The sequence below is a fragment of the Diadema setosum genome, chromosome 13 (genome assembly GCF_964275005.1).
Source record: "Diadema setosum chromosome 13, eeDiaSeto1, whole genome shotgun sequence".
In the NCBI taxonomy this organism is placed as follows: Eukaryota; Metazoa; Echinodermata; class Echinoidea; order Diadematoida; family Diadematidae; genus Diadema; species Diadema setosum.
In genome coordinates, this window is record NC_092697.1 from 7864228 (window position 1) to 7885221 (window position 20994).

At 38.6% G+C, this 20994-nt stretch overlaps 1 protein-coding gene across 1 annotated transcript; it reads right to left on the reverse strand.

The window, feature by feature from the left end:
- Positions 1 to 15070: 15070 nt before the first annotated feature.
- On the reverse strand, positions 15071 to 20217 carry LOC140236981 (uncharacterized). The gene is made up of 5 exons (XM_072316929.1): positions 20087 to 20217; positions 18036 to 18255; positions 17494 to 17699; positions 16702 to 16827; positions 15071 to 15802 (listed from the first exon to the last, which is right to left on the reverse strand). Exons 1-5 carry the CDS (start codon positions 20087 to 20089, stop codon positions 15245 to 15247), a joined length of 1113 nt encoding a protein of 370 aa, XP_072173030.1. The 5' UTR covers positions 20090 to 20217; the 3' UTR covers positions 15071 to 15244.
- Positions 20218 to 20994: the final 777 nt, after the last annotated feature.

A 20994-nucleotide genomic window follows, 5' to 3' on the forward strand; every position in this document is an offset into this window, starting at 1 on the left:
CCAAATGTTGATTCCATCAAATATGCTTATTATGCGTATACGAGATATCTCAATTTCAGCCTTAAAAAGATACAAGCTCCATCGGAAGGGAAGAGTGGATATAACACTCGCCAACGCCTTCTTCCTGTTCCCCCCCCCCCCCCCCCGCCATGCAAAGAAGTAGACTGTGGCTATACCAAGATCGCTTTATTTCAATTCTAAAAACGCAAAAGCTCCGCGAGCGGGAGGGGGAATCCCCCTTCCCCTAAGTTCTACCTCACTAGACTTTATACATACGCACAGATGGTGCACATTCGGAATAAGAGCTAAATTCCGTGATTTTAACACTTCGATGAAAAAGTGTTGCACCAAAAATTTGCACCAGATCGCTGAATTTCAGGTCTGAAAACGCAAAATCACCTTCGTGTGGGAGGGGATATGCCCCTATCTACACCCTCGTGTGCATGCTTTTTCTGTTTGATTGCTGAACAGACAGCGTTCATGATATTCAGTGTAAGAATTAATACAAGAAGACTAGTGTGTTTGAATTATACTGTTTTATAGGCAAATTGTTCAATAATAATCTAAAACAAAATATACGGCAACCTTAAACAAGTGGGACTGTTTCAACTCGTTAAAACACGCAAAAACATGCATCAAATTGCACCATTTGCAACATCAAAATGCAAAAAGTTCTCACCGTAGGAGGGGGGACACCCCCTCCCACACCCTCCCCTACCCCCTCGCTCGCTCCGCTCGCTCGGGTTCAGTCGAGTTCGTGATATACAGTGAAAAGAATTAATACAAGAAGTGTATCTAAATTATACCATTTTATAGGCAAATTGTTCAATAATAATCTACACTAAAATATACTGCTACCTTAAACAAGTGGGACTGTTTCACGTCGATAAAACGCGCAAAAACATGCATCAAATTGCACCATTTGCAAAATCAAAATGCAAAAAGTTCTTACCGTGGGAGGGGGGACACCCCCCTCCCACACCCTCCCCTCCCCCCCTCGTTGGCTCCGCTCGCTCGGGTTCAGTCGCGTTCATGATATTCAGTGAAAAGAATTAATACAAGAAGTGTATTGGAATTATACCATTTTATAGGCAAATTGTTCAATAATAATCTACACTAAAATATACTGCAATCTAAAACAAGTGGGACTGTTTCACGTCGTTAAAACACGCAAAAACATGCATCAAATTGCACCATTTGCAAAACCAAAATGTAAAAACTTCTCACCGTGGGAGGGGGGAAACCCCCCTCCCACACCCTCCCCTACCCCCTCGCTCGCTCCGCTCGCTCGGGTTCAGTCGCGTTCATGATATTCAGTGAAAAGAATTAATACAAGAAGTGTATTGGAATTATACCATTTTATAGGCAAATTGTTCAATAATAATCTACACTAAAATATACTGCAATCTTAAACAAGTGGGACTATTTCACGTCGTTAAAACACGCAAATACATGCATCAAATTGCACCATTTGCAAAATCAAAATGTAAAAAGTTCTCACCGTGAGAGGGGGGTTCCCCTCTCACCCTCCCCTACCCCCTCGCTCGCTCCGCTCGCTCCGCTCGCTCGGGTTCAGTCGCGTTCATGATATTCAGTGAAAAGAATTAATACAAGAAGTGTATTTGAATTATACCATTTTATAGGCAAATTGTTCAATAATAATCTGCACTAAAATATACTGCTACCTTAAACAAGAGGGACTGTTTCACGTCAATAAAATGCGCAAAAACATGCATCAAATTGCACCATTTGCAACATCAAAATGCAAAAAGTTCTTATCGTGGGAGGGGGGACACCCCCCTCCCACACCCTCCCCTCCCCCTCGCTCGCTCCGCTCGCTCGGGTTCAGTCGCGTTCATGATATAAAATATACTGCAATCTTAAACAAGTGGGACTGTTTCACGTCGTTAAAACATGCATCAAATTGCACCATTTGCAAAATCAAAATGTAAAAAGTTCTCACCGTGGGAGGGGGGAAACCCCCCTCCCACACCCTCCCCTACCCCCTCGCTCGCTCCGCTCGCTCGGGTTCAGTCGCGTTCATGATATTCAGTGAAAAGAATTAATACAAGAAGTGTATTGGAATTATACCATTTTATAGGCAAATTGTTCAATGATAATCTACTCTAAAATATACTGCAATCTTAAACAAGTGGGACTGTTTCACGTCGTTAAAACACGCAATTACATGCATCAAATTGCACCATTTGCAAAATCAAAATGTAAAAAGTTCTCACCGTGGGAGGGGGGAAACCCCCCCTCCCACACCCTCCCCTACCCCCTCGCTCCCTCCGCTCGCTCGGGTTCAGTCGCGTTCATGATATTCAGTGAAAAGAATATTTGAATTACACCATTTTATAGGCAAATTGTTCAATAATAATCTACACTAAAATACACTGCTATCTTAAACAAGTGGGACTGTTTCACGTCGATAAAACGCGCAAAAACATGCATCAAATTGCACCATTTGCAACATCAAAATGCAAAAAGTTCTTATCGTGGGAGGGGGGACACCCCCCTCCCACACCCTCCCCTTCCCCCTCGCTCGCTCCGCTCGCTCGGGTTCAGTCGCGTTCATGATATTCAGTGAAAAGAATTAATACAAGAAGTGTATCTAAATTATACCCTTTTATAGGCAAATTGTTCAATAATAATCTACATCAAAATAAACTGCTACCATAAACAAGTGGGACTGTTTCACGTCGATAAAACGCGCAAAAACATGCATCAAATTGCACCATTTACAACATCCAAATGCAAAAAAGTTCTTACCGTGGGAGGGGGGACACCCCCCTCCCCCCCTCGCTCGCTCCGCTCGCTCGGGCTCGGTCGCTTCGCTCCCTCGCAGACTAACCGCCCCCCCTAAGATGAAATCCTGGCTACGCCGTTGCATAGGGAGTATAATTGACATTTATGATTTCTTGTTTAATTGTGATACACCTGTCACATTGTGTATGGCGATGCGATACCACTGTGGAAGAGTGGAGAGTGCGCCGGTTGTTCGAAGGGGAGATCCTCACACTGCATAATATCCTCACTGTTTGATTCCTGTGCTAATTTGCCTAAACCCTTACGTAAAATCATCTGGCATCCATTCGTCGTGAGTAGCAGCAGTTGCTATGGCAACGCTTCATCATGACCTGTCTGCTCTGAAGTGGTGGTGGGTACAACATGGGATCAAATGGGTTTACGCGGGGGGCGGGGGGGGGGGGGTAAGTATTTCATGATTATAACATTCTAACACACTTCGCGTCTGCACATCACGATGGGTACAGCCTATATCATTATGCAAAATGAACTTCTCATAGAATCATTCGGAAATGACTGTGGCGTCCTCGGTGCGTCTGTAAAACTTTGCGCGTGAAAGGCAAGCAAATTCTGACGAAGTTAGATCATATAGGATATTGAAAAAAAAAAGGAGTGGCGTGGGCGATGAAATCACATAAGGAGAAATTATGGCCATTCATTGATTTGAAATCGAAGTATGTGAAAACGTGGCGCAGTCTAGCGAAAGTGAATTATTTAATTCTTGGAAAAATGAATTAACTTTGATTAGGGTTTTAGCTTCATTCTTAACTTTTCTATTTCTCTCCCCACCCCCCCCCCCTTCCCCTCCCACACCGAAACTTAATTTCCTGTAGCCCTACATTTGCGTGAAAATCCACCAGACAGAATTTGAGAGATGATTTTGCCATGAAATTTCTTCAGACCTTGAACAACTCGCTCGATTGATTATTATCCTCAGTGCACATCTTGGTATTGAATCCAGTCCTTGTCGACACCCCTGAGTCATCAACTCAGCATGTTGACATTAATTTACGATATCTATCTTTAGTGGGCAAAGTTCAGGAAGACCCCAAATTCTATTCCATCCTATCTACGCCATACTTTCAATCATTACAATCTTGTGAGGTCTAATTTATCATTCGGGGTTTCGGGGTTTTGTGGGTTTTTTTTTTCTTTAAAGGAAATAATATATGCTTTTGATATTGATTCTCTACAATCACTGTTGTGTTAGTGATTCTAATTAATTGTTACTTCTTCTATTTTTTGCGAGACATATGAATTGCTTGTCCAAAAAAGTATGATATTATGTCCCTAAGCCCTGAAAATAAATGAATCAAGACAACTTAGATATGCAGTGGCATTTTACTCGTAATTCACATCATACTTTATAATACTTTCTACAGATCTAATAATGTTATGATTTATATATGTGTCGGTTAGATTTTTCTATTCAAGTGTGAAATGTATAAAATGTTATGTTGAAAATGAATATAAATCTAAATTTCAAAATGTGAAATCTGAATAATGTAAAGTGGCAGTAAGCTCTACCAGCCTCTAAGGTATATCCCGCAATTTGTGCTTTATTCTATTTCATTTTTCACATACACATCCTTTTATAATAGCATAATCTTCATTATAATCAACAAAGTGCTCCTCTCATACTAATTCTTTTACCAAAATATGATTCAAGTGGCTTTTTATCCCACCCACCCCCCCCCCCAAAAAAAAAAATATATATATATTTTAAAGAGATGAGTTGAATGACCCAAGTATGCTTTCAGGTACGTTCTGAAACGTGACAGTATTTGCTGGTTGTCGGATAAAGATCGTATTTCACGCACATTTGTGTTTTGTATGCGAAAGGTGTACATTGATGACATCAGTTGAAACTTTCGTTTAAACTTCTTCTTTTCATAGACTCTCTCTCTCTCTCTCTCTCTCTCTCTCTGTGCGTGTGTGTGTGTGTTTTGCTTACACTTCTTTTTAATATTTTGAATACATATGGATACATTGATTCGACAGGCCAATGGTCTATAATCAAAGCGACAAGTGGCTAAAGTTACATAATGGAAGGATTTTTAGCCACGACTTCTGTCGACAAGTCTTTTGAGTCGTTTCCATCCTATCACTCAATTCCATCTCTTGACTATACTATGACGTCATGCAATGAACACGGATTTTCTTCTCGATAAACAGTTGCTCCACTGTTTGTGTGCTTGTTTTTAGGCACAGCAATCCGCAAGTTTTACACTTTGGGAGTGGTCTGGGAATTAGATAACAGCTGGAATACTAATCCAGAATCTGTCTCAGTTCACTTCAAAAGCTCGATGGTGTTCAGCATAGCCAATGAAACAGAAAATCTGATGGGTGTACTACGTACACAGTTGTACATGTTTGTACTATACTGTTGCAATGCTCAAGAGCAACACCTGTTACATACGTACACTCAGGAAAAAAAGAAGAAGAAAGTAAACACTTTTTCGAGTTCAAAATTTTCATGGAAGAGTTTGATGAAAATCAGTGTATTATTTACCATATAAAAGGTGATTTAATTGGCTATCAACCTAGTAGGTCAATATAAAGAGAAACTTTACGCATGAGTGAACTCATTTGTTTTTATCCTCCAAGGCACAAAAGTAAAAATTGCAAAAACTGACATATTGTCTTTCATTTGCAAATGCCCTTCAAGATAACAATGATAACAAAAGACAAGTTTAACAAAATGAGAGACATGAATGAAATAGCAAAAATAAGTTTACGTTCTCTTTATCTCTTTATAACCTTAAACAAAATCAAAGTGGGAAACTTAAGGGGGGAAAATAAGAATTTTCTGTCAACTCAAACTTCAAATGACATATGAAGTAAGGGCACAAAGATGATTAAATAAACAGAATATGTTTATTTCATTCATTCCATTTAGTAATTTTACAATTCATGTGACAAATTCAAGAGCCAAATATAATTTACAATTTTCCTAATTTGAGAAATCATTTCAAAATTCTACCATTTTTCTTAAAGTTGTTTCTTTTCTCATTTCATTTCAATTTGTATTTGACAAAATATTCTTCATTTTCATCCATAATTTTTTTGCCTTTATTGATCTTTTGGGCTTCAAAGATACTATAGAGATCATACGTATATTTTTGCAACTGAATCCATGTTTTTTATTGAGTTAAATTTGTCTTTTGTTATTATTACATTGAAGAGCATTTACGCATGAATGACATGCGGAAAGTTTCCCTTTTTACTGACTTACCAAGTTGATAGCCAATTGAATTAATTTTTATATGGTATATAACACGTTAGCATTTCTTCAAAAATTCTATGAGAAATATAAAATTGAAAAAGTGTTTACTTTCTTTTGTTTGTAGAGTGTATATTTGTGTGTGTGTGTGTGTGTGTGTGTGTGTGTGTTAGCTATACTTATTCATTTCGTGTATTCATTCTTTTAGTCATTCATATCGAGTATTCATTTTTCTAGATATCCATTTAATGTATTCTTTTTTAGCCATTCGTTTATTCATACACATTTGATAAATTAATAAATCATTGCTTTAATCCATTACTTTTAAGCTACTGGCGATATAATACGCATGATATATATCATCATGATACAAATGGGAAGAAAATATCACACCAAGCTATAAAGCCTTGATAAAATCGCCAAGAAAAGAACCAAGAAAGTGTATACGGAAAGGCAATGATTGTGAAATAATAATAATAAATCATATAAGAAAGAAAACAAAGTGGTGAGTTTTCAAGAAATCATGTAAATTCCAAGGGTTTCCATAAACACATGCAATAACAGATCAAGGAGTAATGATAATTTAACGCTGCTTAATATAATATATATTCGTATAGTCCTGATACAATGTAAGCGTATATATGCTATATATTAAGATATGGTATGATGTGAGGAATAATAGCAGGACATGATGGAATATAAGATATTATGCTCTTGCGTATAATTATATTGGGAGGGGTGTCCGCAAAAATATGGCAGGATTTCACGTGCGCCACGTCGTTATGACTACAATACAACATACGTGCATGTAAATGATTTGTGATTACTTGTATGTGATTTTTCCATTAGTGCTTAGCCTAAACTGAAATCCTGTTGGATTACTGAAAAGGGGGCTGCTGAAAGGAGAAACCGGAAATTGGTTCGGACGGTATCAGGCTTATCGACGGGTGAGAGTAAAACGAGATGTGGGCAGATTTAATCATTCACCATTCGTGCCATAGAATAAAATTAGAGCGAGAAAATGGAACAGACTTCTATCTCGTAATTCGGTTCCCATGTATTTCACGATGCCCATTTTGACCCCTGTGACATTTAACAAAATGAATGAACTTGGTCTCCCCTCGAAATGCATTTGATTTCAAATCATTATCACCATCAATAATTGCCGAAGTTCACACTCAAGGACCGGCTGGATTCTATAATAGTATATTGCTTAGACAGACATAGTTTGGATTTGAAATAATCAAATATTTGTTTCACAAACGATGGACTGAACCATCCATGGACTACATTTCATGACATGCTATACAACTCCTTGTGAATCTAAAGTTGTCGCTGGTTCAGTGGTTTATAGCCAGTGGTTTATAGTGGTTTATAGTGGTTTACAGCCAGAGTGACTCTTTGTGAAATTAAGGTGACATGAACATGATAAAATTAACTTATCAACGACAATACTGTTTGGGGTATAGGATAGTGATATTATTATATTATATCTCGCAGCGCTTTACTGCGGATGGATGCTTCGCTGACGTTGACAGGAATCGTGCATTGTTTCAATCTTTTCCAAGCCAATATCTCAAGGAAATTGATACCCTTCTGTGAAGGGGAAAAAATCACTGTATGTGATACATTATGATAATCTTCCTTCTCACCTGTAGGCAGTACAAACACAATATATACACACAAACAAGCACGCAGACATTTTCCCCCCTTTCATTTTGAGAGTCCATTATATTCGTCCTTTAAACAGTACTGTTGTGTGACCTTAAAAGTTTGCAGACAGTGACAATGCTGGCTGTAAAATTGATATTGTGCTGCGACACAATGTGAGTGTTTGACCTTAAAACGAGGATCGAGCTATCAGAATGCTCGCGGCCTCTGATCGAGTGCGAAACTTTAATCAAAAGGGGGCGATTGAGAAAACGGAGAGGGAACTCATCGCAGTATTCACAGTTTTTATAGCTGTGGTTTGTCAATTTCTTTTTGCCAGTTATGCTAACCATGTCATCGAATCTCATACTACATTGTTGAGGGATTGCTTAAGTGTGCAGGAAGTCTACAGCACATTATCTTAGTCAACATTATTATCTATCAAGGTCGTCACCGATCTGCGCTCTTATTCATTATCGAGATTGTTTATTCATGAACCTGCAACAGAGAAATCACCGAAGGGAACTGGTAGCCAATCAGGTATTCAGGAAAACTATTGTCCGCTGACGTCAGCGAGTAAACAGCGAGTCACATGTCCTTGGCCGATAAGAATGAGAACAAAATGTTCGCAGTGTCGAGAAAATTTACAGCATCATTACTTTTGAGATCAATTTAGCTTCGCGATGAGTTGCTTGTTTGATAGCAAAATATAAGACGTGGCATCAAACTCATATCATAGATATTTACATATGTACATGATTTATATGTTCCTGTACATATAAGGAATTGACTGGCATATGCGCAATGAATATCATCTGGTTGTAAAGCTCTACTGGATAGGTTATTGAGTGCATTTTAGTTAATTTCCACATTTTTTTTTTATTAGCAAATATGTGACGGATGTAAGCAACATGCAACACGTTGGCATTCATCACAGCAAAATTCTGCATCTTGAGAATTCACTCTACCCGACATTTTGCACAACTATGATTGCTGACACGTCATTTCCTGTTAAGCATTCACAACGACGATTCTTGCGGAATTTTACCGCGATTCATGAGCTGATTTTGAACTTTGATATGAAGTTCGTATGGGCTTTATCCGCCTGATCGCAAATTAATGAATAGCGTCATACTAAGTACACGTCAGTGTGATGTCGTATATCTCCTTTGGCTTTGCAAATCAAGCATACCTATAGGCTATAGAACGTAACACAAGCAGGCAATTCATTTTTACGTAGAACACTACAATGAACAAACCTTTCAGTGCTTTTTAGTGCTCTTTCTGAACATGTATTCTTCAGTGGGATTTACTTTGAACATAGTTTTGAAAACAGAGAAATATGCCGTTTTGATATATATATATATATATATATATATATATATATATATATATATATATATATATATATGTATATAGTGTGATGATGCTGATATTCCTACCGCACGCCTCTGTCATCTTAAGTGAAATTATAGTTGAGACAACGTAGATAACAGAAGATGTCGCATGAAACTGCCGGTTTCATGCGACATCTTCTGTTATCTACATTGTCTCAACTATATATATATATATATATATATATATATACACTGTATATATATATATATATATATATACATAAATATATATATATATATATTATTTTTTACAATAGCTAAAAATCTACACAGTAAAAAGTTTGTCCCCTAACTATCAGCAATTTCTTCCACCTACTCTATAGCACAATTTGTGTTCTCTGTGGGTTAAGTGTCGTCACTTCGTCTTGTTTTCCTTTATTTTAATCTTTCCACGGCACATTTCTCCGTGATCATGTTTCAAATGTTTGAAATCAATTTCACAGTGTTATCATCAGACATTGTAGCCAGCCAGTATAAATACTTTGCAAATCTCTAAACATAATCATTGAAAAAAGGAAGATAATTTAACCAGGATGACGTAGAAGCTTACTTATCAAAGTAGAGATTGAATTGTGTAAAACTAAAAAAAAAAAAAAGAACAAAACAAAACAAAAAAAACAAATCACATACCCCAGGTACCTTCGGCGCTGTCGTCATCGGAATCTCTGCGGAATTTTGGTGTGGACCAAACTCGATGTGAGTTCACAATGAAGAGAATTATGATCACCAAGTAATCCATCGATTGAACCATTTGCGATCATCCACGCGCCAGCTCACGACAAATCCGTACACGACTACATCAGGATCGCCTCTATCGATTCTTCGCCTCATCGATAATTTGCCATCGTGACAGGAGTGATAAAGAATATTGTACACTTAACATACAACTAAATGAGGTAGATACTTCGCAGTCTCCGAGAATGATTGGGCACCAGTGCTGAAGCACGTGTAAGCAACGGGGAGAGTCAAGAAATCACCGAATTCACATATGATCGGAAATTTGGTATTAATTACTTCCTAACGCGGAGGAAACGACATGAGGTCTGTCATCAGTTATCAATTCACGAGTATAGCTTTAGCGAACGGCTTCGTCAGACTGAGGGCTCTTCGAAGAAATCCCCCGAACCGACTTCTTCCACGGAAGTTTACGTTGAAACGAGAACAGTCTCGGTGGATTTTGAAGTCCCCCTCGTCAAACGACATGAACCGTCTAAGACAATTTCATTCGGGACGCTTTTTGCTCAACAATACCCCTTCCTTCCAAGCTTGGCTGTATGACAAACTGAAGCGAGCACATTTTGGCGTTCCCCCTTTAGCTGACTCACATGAAAACAATGCCCTCTGAAAACGAATAGCTCTATTGACTATTTTTCAAGTGATTCAAACCGTGCCAGCTGTCTTCGCGATATCATAAGTAACCTATGACGTCATGACTGGGAAGAGAACGGATTTACGCTGAGGCCTCCATTTGGATTTTTCTCCTTTTTTGTGTGTTTTAAGGCAGTCTGTTTTGTAGGAAAGAAAAAAAAAATGTCATCGAAGGCTGTCATATCATCATGTTCTCTTCAACCCTAACAGAGATTCAGATGAAGCAAGACGACAAATTCTGGACTTAATCAAAGACAATTAAGTTACCTATAGGAATTCGTATAGCAAAGTTTGCTTTCTGCTGGCAATCTTAATTTCATATTTTCACAATGTTTCCACTTTTAAATATGGTTTTTATTCTGTTCTACAAGCATGCTGTCATTGAGAGTCTCTGATATTATGTGAAGTTAAGCTAAGAAAAGAAAAGAAAGGGTTTTAAAATAAACTTCAAATGCTTCAAAAAGGGAGGTCTGTGAGCCAGAGGCGGATCTAGCTTTTCCTAAGGGGGGGGGGGGGGGGGGGGGGGTAACCAAATGACGGTGAGTTATGACAAGCAAAAAAGAAAAAAAAAAGTCTTCACATTTTTATGCCAAATTGGCTCTCAACCAATCAGATGCAAGGATATCAGTAGCCTATAACAGTTTGTCAGAAGAAAAAAATATGTGACAAAATGTCTCATGAAATGCCCCCTGATTTAAACACTCGGCATTTCCCAGACAGTTAAGAATAATCCAATGAATGGGCGACGTAATAACATGGTGATATTTGTGCATATCTCTTGATAGTACACGTAGCATGGCGCTCTCAAAACTTTTGTGCCAACTTTTGTACAGCATGCATTTGAAATATCGTCGTACAGCTATACATCTGCGAAAGTTCTAAAATTTCTTGGAGCAGATGATAATTGGTGAAACGTCGCAACAAGCGAGTTTAGTTCCAGTTTTTTGATTCAACTACTGATTGATCTTTCTTGGAGGAATTTCATCAAGTGTTTGTCATTTTTTTTTCTTCTGACAAACTGTTTCAGGCTTCTGAAATCCTTGCATCTGATTGGCTGATAGCAAATTCGTTGGAAAAAATATTTTACCAAACGCTTGATGAAATGCCCCCCCCCCCCCTATCAAACCACACGGTTGAACAGTGTTTCTCATACAAAGTAAGCGTGAATGCCCTTGTGATGGTGTCCTTGTTCCCGCAGGGAGAGGGAGGGGGAGGAAGAGGGGGTAGGAAGGATTATATGAAATAGGTCAATGCCTCCCACACGACAAGTGTTTTGTCACTGATGCTTACGATAACTATTCGGTATCAGCCATTGGATGTTTGTTTGTTTGTCTGTCTGTCTGTCTGTCTGTTTGTCTTTTTGTTTGTTTGTTTGTTTTTCATGGATGCCTAGTAATTATTGACAAAGGTTTTCTACGCGTCCGCTTCCTCCAATAAAGAGTTGTGGCGTACTTCGACAAAGCAATAGATTTGTTTTGCTCAGTGTAACTGTGTATTCCTCATTCCTATTCGTGATTGTATGATGTATTGAGCAATATCTAAAGATATAACCTAAATCGCAAAACATGCACAATTACATGTATAGGCCTACTAGAGATAATGAACCTCATAATATGCTTTTTTTTAATGATTATTCAAATGGCCAAGTCCCTGTTGAACTATTGGCACATAATACCTTGCAGTACAGAATTGGTGTAATAATAATGGCAGAGCAATCTGGTAGACGACACTAGAATATAAAAGACGCTTAAGGAAATGTTGTTATTATCACTCACATATACTCTTATTAGATTATGTATGTGTGCGTGTGTGTGCGTGTGTGTGTACGTGTGTACGTGTGTTTGTGTGTGTATAATAGTCTGTGTGTGAGTGTGTTGGGTGTGTCTGTGTGTTTAGAGGGATGGTACAGTATTGGTGGAGATGAAAATTGGGGTTTTAACTTTTTGCGAGATACCAAGAAAACATGAAATAGTACAGAGCATACCATTTCAAGAGGAATTCAAAGTTTATTTGACAAAAATATGGTTTGGAATGACTGAAACATCCAAAAACAAAGTAAAACAAAGCGATCGTAATAAAGTGTTGGTCCCACACTTATTAGAATCGCTCTTTTTTGGATATCTCAGCCATTTCAAAACCAATTTTCATCAAAATAAGCGTTGAATTCCTCATGGAATTACATGCTCTTTCATATTTCTTAAGAGGTTTCTCATTATCTCACCAAAAAATGTTAGAAACTTGAAATTAGGTCTCAACCAAAACTACACGATCCCTTTAAAGTACAGACTATCTCGGTTCTATACCACCTTCATATTGTATGTGGTGAAGTGAAATAGCGTTAGCATGACACCACTTTTGCTTTATCACTGGCATTTTCTTAATATCCAGGCAATTCATTTTTATATAAATACTTCATCATAACCATTATCACATCCATGTGTCATTCTATTGTTATCCATGTATTCTTCGAAAAGGACTCCACTGACGAGGCTATTTCCAATTATTCCTAGTATAGGCACTTGTAAAACAAAAACAAAAACAAAAACTAACCAACAAACACAAACACAACCACATACATATATTTTCTTCCACCAAGAATACCCACCTGTTCAACAATGATTCAATCCTTGAAAGTCTTCATACGTCATCATTTATTCATTGGGATGTTTGTTGAAGAACTTCCTGTGCGAATCAATGATGTATTCAAAGGTATCTTACTGGCATTATTCCATGCTGGAAAACAATAATCAACGCGGGATCGAATAGAAGCACCAAAACACACTGTTTTGGCAAATTCACAATTGAGAAAATGTCTATAGCAGTACAATTTGTACCTCAAAAAAAAAAAAAAAATGCTTTCCAGCTATTACCCCCGAGCATGATATTGCTTGTACAGATAGAACCCAGCATGTGACTCAAACTCGAAGCGGACTGAAGCAGTTTCTTAAACTTATTTGTAAGTATTGTTGTCATTGAAAGAGGAAGTTTATTCAGTCCCGTTCACGAGCCAAAAGTTGCAATGTAATGATACTAAGATCCCACGCATTCAAACTTTAGCTATTGCAAACTGCAGCAGCGGATAGAAAACGCGGAATTCTTTCTGAAAAGGAAAGACATGAATTGAAAGAAGAAATAAATAAAATCAACTCCAAGTTTAATCGATTTTTTAAAGTAAAAAAAAAGGTGAAAGTTTTATGCAATTCGGTCAATAAAAAGGGAAGTCAAATGTAATTCGAACGTTTCCGCCATTTTCGTAAACTTAACGCGAATGATGACGTTTTTGCATCCTTCCTCTTCCACTGGCGTACTTGTTCATAATATTATATAAATTAAATCAGTCTTGGAATATGTAATTTAGTAATTGAGTCTTCTCCTTGAACAAGAATATAAAACAAAATAGAAATCAAATTCTAGTTAAATCAATACTTGAAATAGTTTGCTGCAAGGCATTCATTTCCAGTTGAATTCCATAAAACAAGAAATATGAAAACTTAATTTGTCTTTTAAATGACAGTTACATGAGTGATTCTTAAGTTTGCATATGCATAAATAACACCTACTCGTCTTCATAATCGAATGACAATGCCCAGGAGCTACACAAAAGTCTGTCAAAGAAACTGCTCTGCTGTGTAAGAGGTTCATTGGCCATACCAGTAAAATTAAAATCACGAAAATAGAAGTACAATCACGATGATAACAGGACCCACCATTTCCTCATATTGATAAATGTACAAATAACAGCAAAAAGGACATCACCATGATGGGAAATGGTTACCATGGCAACGTGCACACGCCAAATGAAATCTCCCGCCGAGTTTTATTTTGCAGTATACGCGCTACATCATCTATCTGTGACTAGCAACGGAATTAAGTACATAATATTAGTAATGCAAAAGGAGTGTCGTGTTGGTCGTTGAGATTCTTGCGACGTACTTTTGATTCGTTGAATAACCAGCTGTTTGTTTTTGTTTTCTTTTCTTTTCTTTAATTCAGCCTGTAGGCAATCGATAAGACTTGACAATCAGCAGAAATGAAACAATCTCAACCCTCCATACACAACACGTGACAACCAAAATATTTTATTACTCTCTTTGTCTTCGCAACAGATGTGGATCAAGGGTTTTTTGGTGTTTTTTTTTTCATATTTGCCGATGTGAAGTCAAGAACCTCCGGAACGTTCCGCGGGAAACATAATCAAGAGTATTCACATAACCAGTAAATAGTATTAAAGAAATGCTATAAAAGTTTTATTTTTCCGGCCATACAAAGCAGAAATTGAAGGCCTCAGTCGTCAAGTGTGCGGAGGAAAGCAGGTTTCAAGATTGAGAGGTGTTTCTCTCTCATATTACGATTAGGAAACCTCCTTTACGGCCATCAATTCATCACCTTCAGCTGCGTTCCTCTCTCCGCTTTCTTAATATTATGGAGTTTTCATGGCCTGCTTCGATATGATTTTGATTCTAATCTTTGCGTTTTTGTTTAAAGAGGGATTTTGTAACCCACTTTTGTTTTAATGAGCTTAGCATGAATATAATAATTATCTTCAGATGGTCTCACTCCATTTTTTTTTTCCTGGCCGACGAATAGCTGTCGCCCTCTCCAAGTCTCCCCCCCCCCCCCCCATTTTACTAGAAATTTCTAAGATTTAGGGTTTCTTTCTGATGTTATACTTTGAAGAATAAAAATTGGAAAGGCGATTGCAGTGCGGCTGATGAATGACCTCTTATGTCTTGGATCAACTGCATAGAAAATAACGATTTTAAAGCTATTCCATGAGTCACAGTCATCTTTTATCCGTTTATGTTTTATCTAGAGGTATGTTAACATTGTCTTTGTTCTGATGTATCGGTGGAAGTCGGTTGCATGAGAATGTAATTCTCCTGCTATCGACACACTGTCGATCCTGAGAAAGAGTGTTTGCCAGAACCTTCACGTCAACGGCAGAAATAGGCGGTGGGACGCGTTCTTCGATGTTCTGCCGCGATACTATCGGTGGTAGACGAAGACACTGTCGATTCCGATCAATCTGTGCTTGTTCTTTCGGTGTGAACGCATCCTCGCTGACGTTCGCTTGATTTCGAATCCACTGACGATGTGTCATGGCGTGATCGAACCCAGGGATGACGTCGGTGGGTGACCGTGTCATCAGAAAGCTGGCCCTTTGTCGACATTCACTGGCAATGACCTTTGACCTTGAGCCGACCTTTGACCTTGCACCAAAATACGGTTGCCTAGCAATGCCCTTCTCCGAGAACTTGTCAAATCTTTTCGCGGAAGCGTGTCTTTTTCGTCGACGCCGTATGTCGGAAGTCTTACGATGTCGGGAACGATCTCGAGTGTTTCGAAAGTTCTGAATCTGAAAACAGCAGATAAAAGTACATTTGATGTGTTTGACTAGTCATCTAACTCCCGTTTCGTTGTTAATGACCGATAAAAATAAACAAAGAGAGGTTTTCAAAGCACGGTATATGATACCATGATAACATTGCAGCAGTGCAGACATACGTAAAGGGCTGCGCAAAATGTCTTCCAACAGACGGAGTAACACGCAGTTCTACCTCCAGTCATTTAATGCATGATTTTTGTAATATATGAATGCGTAGATGAGATCGCTCGGACCCACGTTAGAACAGAGCCTTCTGTTATTGTAATAGAAGACTCAGTTTTCGAGCGCCCTCTTCGTCAATTTGTGATATTTCTGTGACTCTACGCCATTACGAGAAAAAGAAATTTATTATTTATATTATTTCAACCAAACAAGTCCAATTCAAGTTAGATTCATTCAATTATTGAACGAATACATGTATGACGATATCATTCATGTGGTGGATTTTCCTCCAACTCAAAGACGTTGACACTATAATTAACGAATGATACGTCCAAAAATTCTATTTGTGTACCTTTTGAGAGGGTTTCAAACACTTTTTCTTGCCTTCATTTTTTCTGACTTATTGAGAGAATTGAGTTTATTGGCTGCACTCACATAATGGTCAGTACTCAAGATGGGTGTATCTCCACGATATCAAGAATAATTAACTTACCATATATTTCTGAAGCGCAAGAACTGTTTTACTTTTCATGTTGATAACGTATACGGTATATCGTGATCAATGTTTACTTTGCTTTGTTTGTGCCAGTAGATTATTTTACCTGATGGTTTTATTTTTTCAAGATTTATTAATTGATAATGAGTAAATCCGTAGAAACAATTTAAATGGATTAAAAAATCAAATCAAATCAAAGACGAGGTGTCACCTCGTGATTGCTGTCGTCGTCCTCGCAGTCTCCTTCAGTAGCTTTGAACTCGATTTCGATGTCGTCAAGATCAGCTTCGCGTCCATTCTTCCCACTCACCGACAACTGCTGGCGCCCTTTGGACGACTAAATCCGACAAGAATGTAAGAGAGAAAGAAGCTGTAATTACGAAACATTGTTCTTCGCATCTCAACTGTTGCCCTTGGAAAATTATCCCCGCCAATAATTGTCCGCATAGTTGCTTTTTGGCCATTTTTCCTGGATCGTTCCCTCGATTTGATGGTCATTGTAAGCAAATAGGCATACTAATGCTGTTAGCCCTGTCATTCAGGTTTTTTTTTTTCCAGGGTACAATTGTCCTGAAAGGGCGAGTGTCCAGAGGCCCATTTGTGCCATGTAAATGATATTTGTATATACTGAACTTATAACTTATGTGTTACTTTACATTGTCATGGATGGATGCTGTAAACACAAAACTATGATTTGTGTGGAAACTTAATAAATGAAATGAAATTAAATGAATTAGTTTCTTAAGTGGTTGTTGTCTGGTAAGAACAATGGGATCGCTGAATTCTTATGATACCATGATAAGATTATATTTACCTAGGGTAGCTTCGTCAGTGTAAGCATCAAACTTCGGCCAGGAGGAATTATTGCAAAACCTATTACGTGATTTGAAACATATATAAGTTCTTAACTCTTTCGTAACTATACGCTAATACACTTATTTTGACAGCTTACACTGCAATTTGTCATTCTAGATAAATCTGTCTTTGCTGAAACGTTCTTTACCGCTCTGTTGGTGATTCTCGAGCTCCCCGTCCTGTTCAAAGAGGCCGACAAGCGGGAAGTCGAGAACGAATTCCCGAATGTCTCATGCTCGACGTCGTTTGCCAGTTTGAGGTCGTGTTTGATCGCCAGAGACGTAGACTCGTCTTCGGTATCGGCTTGACTAGTCTTTACCGGAGGTGTGCTTGGAATTTGTGTATTGCTTCGAGCTGCAGAAAACGAAGGAGCCATGTAGAATGAGCCAAGTTTAACAAACAAACGAATAAATCAAGGAGATATATATAAAAAAAGCCAATGTATCTAGTACTCATGATAGCACGTATGTATATGTGCGTGTGTATGTCAGTGTGTGTGTGTGTGTGTGTGTGTGTGTGTGCTTGTTTACAGAGGAAGAGAGAGAGTTACTTTCAGGATATACATTTATGCATGACTAGCTTGGGTAAATTTGTTGTTGTCTTGGATGACGGTGGTGAAAATATTATTTGATGAGAATGCATTGATGATGTGAATGTCTAAACATAATTATTGCATATTACACTTATCACCTTTGACAGTCCCTCCAGCCGATGAAGCATGCTCATGTCGTTGCCCTTCGCCGGGCGGGTCGTCGAGGGTATGTTCGTCTTCCCGTCTCTGAATTGTCTCACTGTACTGCAAACTTTCCTCTTGCACATCTTGCCTCGGTTTCTTCCCCTTTCCCCGCCGCTTCCCCCGCCGCTTTCTTCGCCTGGCGGATTTCTTATCCTTGCCAACGCCCAATTCAGTCTGAAATGGACACAAAACACGAAGCAGGTAACATTAGTAAAGGTGCAAAGTTGAACCTATAGACCGATCCGACCTGGGAGCAAAATCCGCCATTACTGCAGTGTCCCATGCGCGCGCGCATAATTTATTATGAGAATGTATGATAATACCAAAGAGATTTTTCTCTGGGGAAAATCTCTTTGGATAATACATGGCGCCGGTCTCGCGCCCGCCGCATTCAGCATAGGCGTGCGAATTGAATGGCGGGTCTTTTGACAAGTCGGATCGGTCTATAAGAACATCAGGATTGGGGAGAGACAGACACCCTCGACCCGCCATCGATCATGACACAGACTTTCATGTTAACACAGATAGGATTTAGAGATGACACTTTAATAGAGGAAAATGGTAAGGACGTGAATGTCAGATACACAGGCCAATTAACGTAGAAGGGTTCTTGTATTTCACCAACCTCTTTCTCACCGTCGCGTCGCAGCAAGGTACTTCAGGTTGACCGTATTGTTGTGTTTAGACACATTATATTCCAACGGATTCCAATTTGGGACAGGTTAATGATGTCCAGATATCTTTCGTCATGTATAAAATTAAACTAATGTAATCTGCCTTCATGAACTCGCACAGTAATTGAGTGGAAAAAAGAAAAAAAAATGATTATTATTATTTTTTATGTATAACACCCAACACTTGAAATAGGGCCTACATTGTAATCATGTGGCGGAAGAGTTACGAAAAATTCGAAGCCCTGAATACAGGTAAGATTAGAGAAAACTTATCAGACAGTCAGGATGGTAGCCGGGATCGAATTCTCGGATGCCTGACGCTCGAAGTCGTCTACCGACGATAGCGAGCTTTAGATCTGTGACGCGAACGCTGAGACGTCGCCTGGCGCTGGACAAAATAAAACAGCTGTCTCGCGCATATAGGCCTATGTGCCAGCGCATTATAATTTTTTTTTTTTTTTTTTTACTAATAGCGTCGTCTTAGCGTTCGCGTCGCAGATCTAAAGCTCGCCGTCCACACAAAACGTTAACCAGAGTGCTTGATGTATATAGGGGCTACACTTTATTTCATTGGATGAGTTTCTGCTGACTACGACTATTCATTGGATGATTGTTAATGTCTGTTGATTATGATCTACTCGATCAGTGCTGTCAAGGAGACAGCTACAACTGTCATGTTAATTATCAATCGGATTTCAGATTGAAGTTATACTTGGAGTTTGCCATGTTTATGTTGTTGTTGTTGTTATTTTTTCTTTTGATCCATCAATTCTAAGGGTATTTTGCTGCAGAAACTATAGCTATCATCTTGTCATCAATAAGTTAGCCCATGCAGCTGATTTTCACTGCATATGCACTTTTGGAGAAATATTACGGGAACTGGTGATATTCAATACATCCAAACAGAATCAGAAAACATATACATCTACGCATACACACACACACACACACATACACACACACTAATCAGTTAGAGAGAAAAAATACTAAAATGAGTGGCCAAGTTAACAATCAATTATAAATCTGGCAAATCAAGAAGATTTTGAAAGTTCTGCAACTTATAGTAAACAACCAGTCACAAGAGAAAAAACAAAGGTCGCAAAGGAAGACAATTTAATTTTACTTTCTGAAACACAAACAGCGTATAAGAATTGATTTATAGTGGTATTAGGGCTTGATGAAGTAATGAATAGAAAACGCTCGAATGATGTCTTGCTCATGCAGTATTCCGAATTATCTCTTTAACTAAAAGCAGACAGAGCAAAGAAATCGCAACAATATGAGATGACTTGCCCTAGACAGCGAAAAACAAGCATCTGTAATTCACTTACCATTTGAAGTATCTATCTTATTTCCGTTGATTGGACCGCAAAATGCAAACTTTCAATTGCCTATGTCCTCTTTCGAGCTGTTTACCCCTGGTTTCATCATATGCACCGCGCAGTATACGGTTTCAGCATCAGGCTACCGAGTATTGTGTTCTCAAGGGCCACATGGTACATGTATCTATGACCGCAATCTCTATGGTTTCGATGTTTGTATTGTGTAACAGGTGACCCAAGCCACCAACGACAAGAGAACACGCACATGCACGCGCAGATAACAGCGCATGAACGATACGTACCACATCTGGTCTATGACGTAACAGTGGACTTCCTCCAGATACATTGTATCAATGTACGCGTTGTTGAAAAGGATGTCGCGTTGTTATGACTTGCAGCGCATAGACGCCACAAAGAAAGTACGCGCGGGTACGCGCATATGACATCGTATTACCACAACTCGCAATTATGACGTAATAGTGGACTTCCTCCATATAACATTGCACGCAATGTAGAAACAAAATACCATGTTTATGTACCGTAATGAATACATCTACGCGTTGTACACATGCAGCACACGTAGTATGGCTTTTATATCAGCTGTCTTATGCCACACCCACATTCAGCGGCGCAGTTCATAATTCCAGCATTTTAGCATTTCCTTGACAACGGTTGCTAAGCACACTGACCTAGCTTCTGCGCACTTACATGGAACTAAGTTACGTCGCCTGCTAATTCGCATCCTTTGCAAAGACATTCAAGTTGCAATTCGTCTGTTGAGAATGAGAAGGGCGTTAAGTTGTCTCGAACACTGGGTTTAGTGGCAACTTAACGCCCTTATAATTCTCAACCGACGAATTGTGGACTACAATATTGATATCTTTTGCAATCAATCAAAGCAGCCCAGTCTTAAAAAA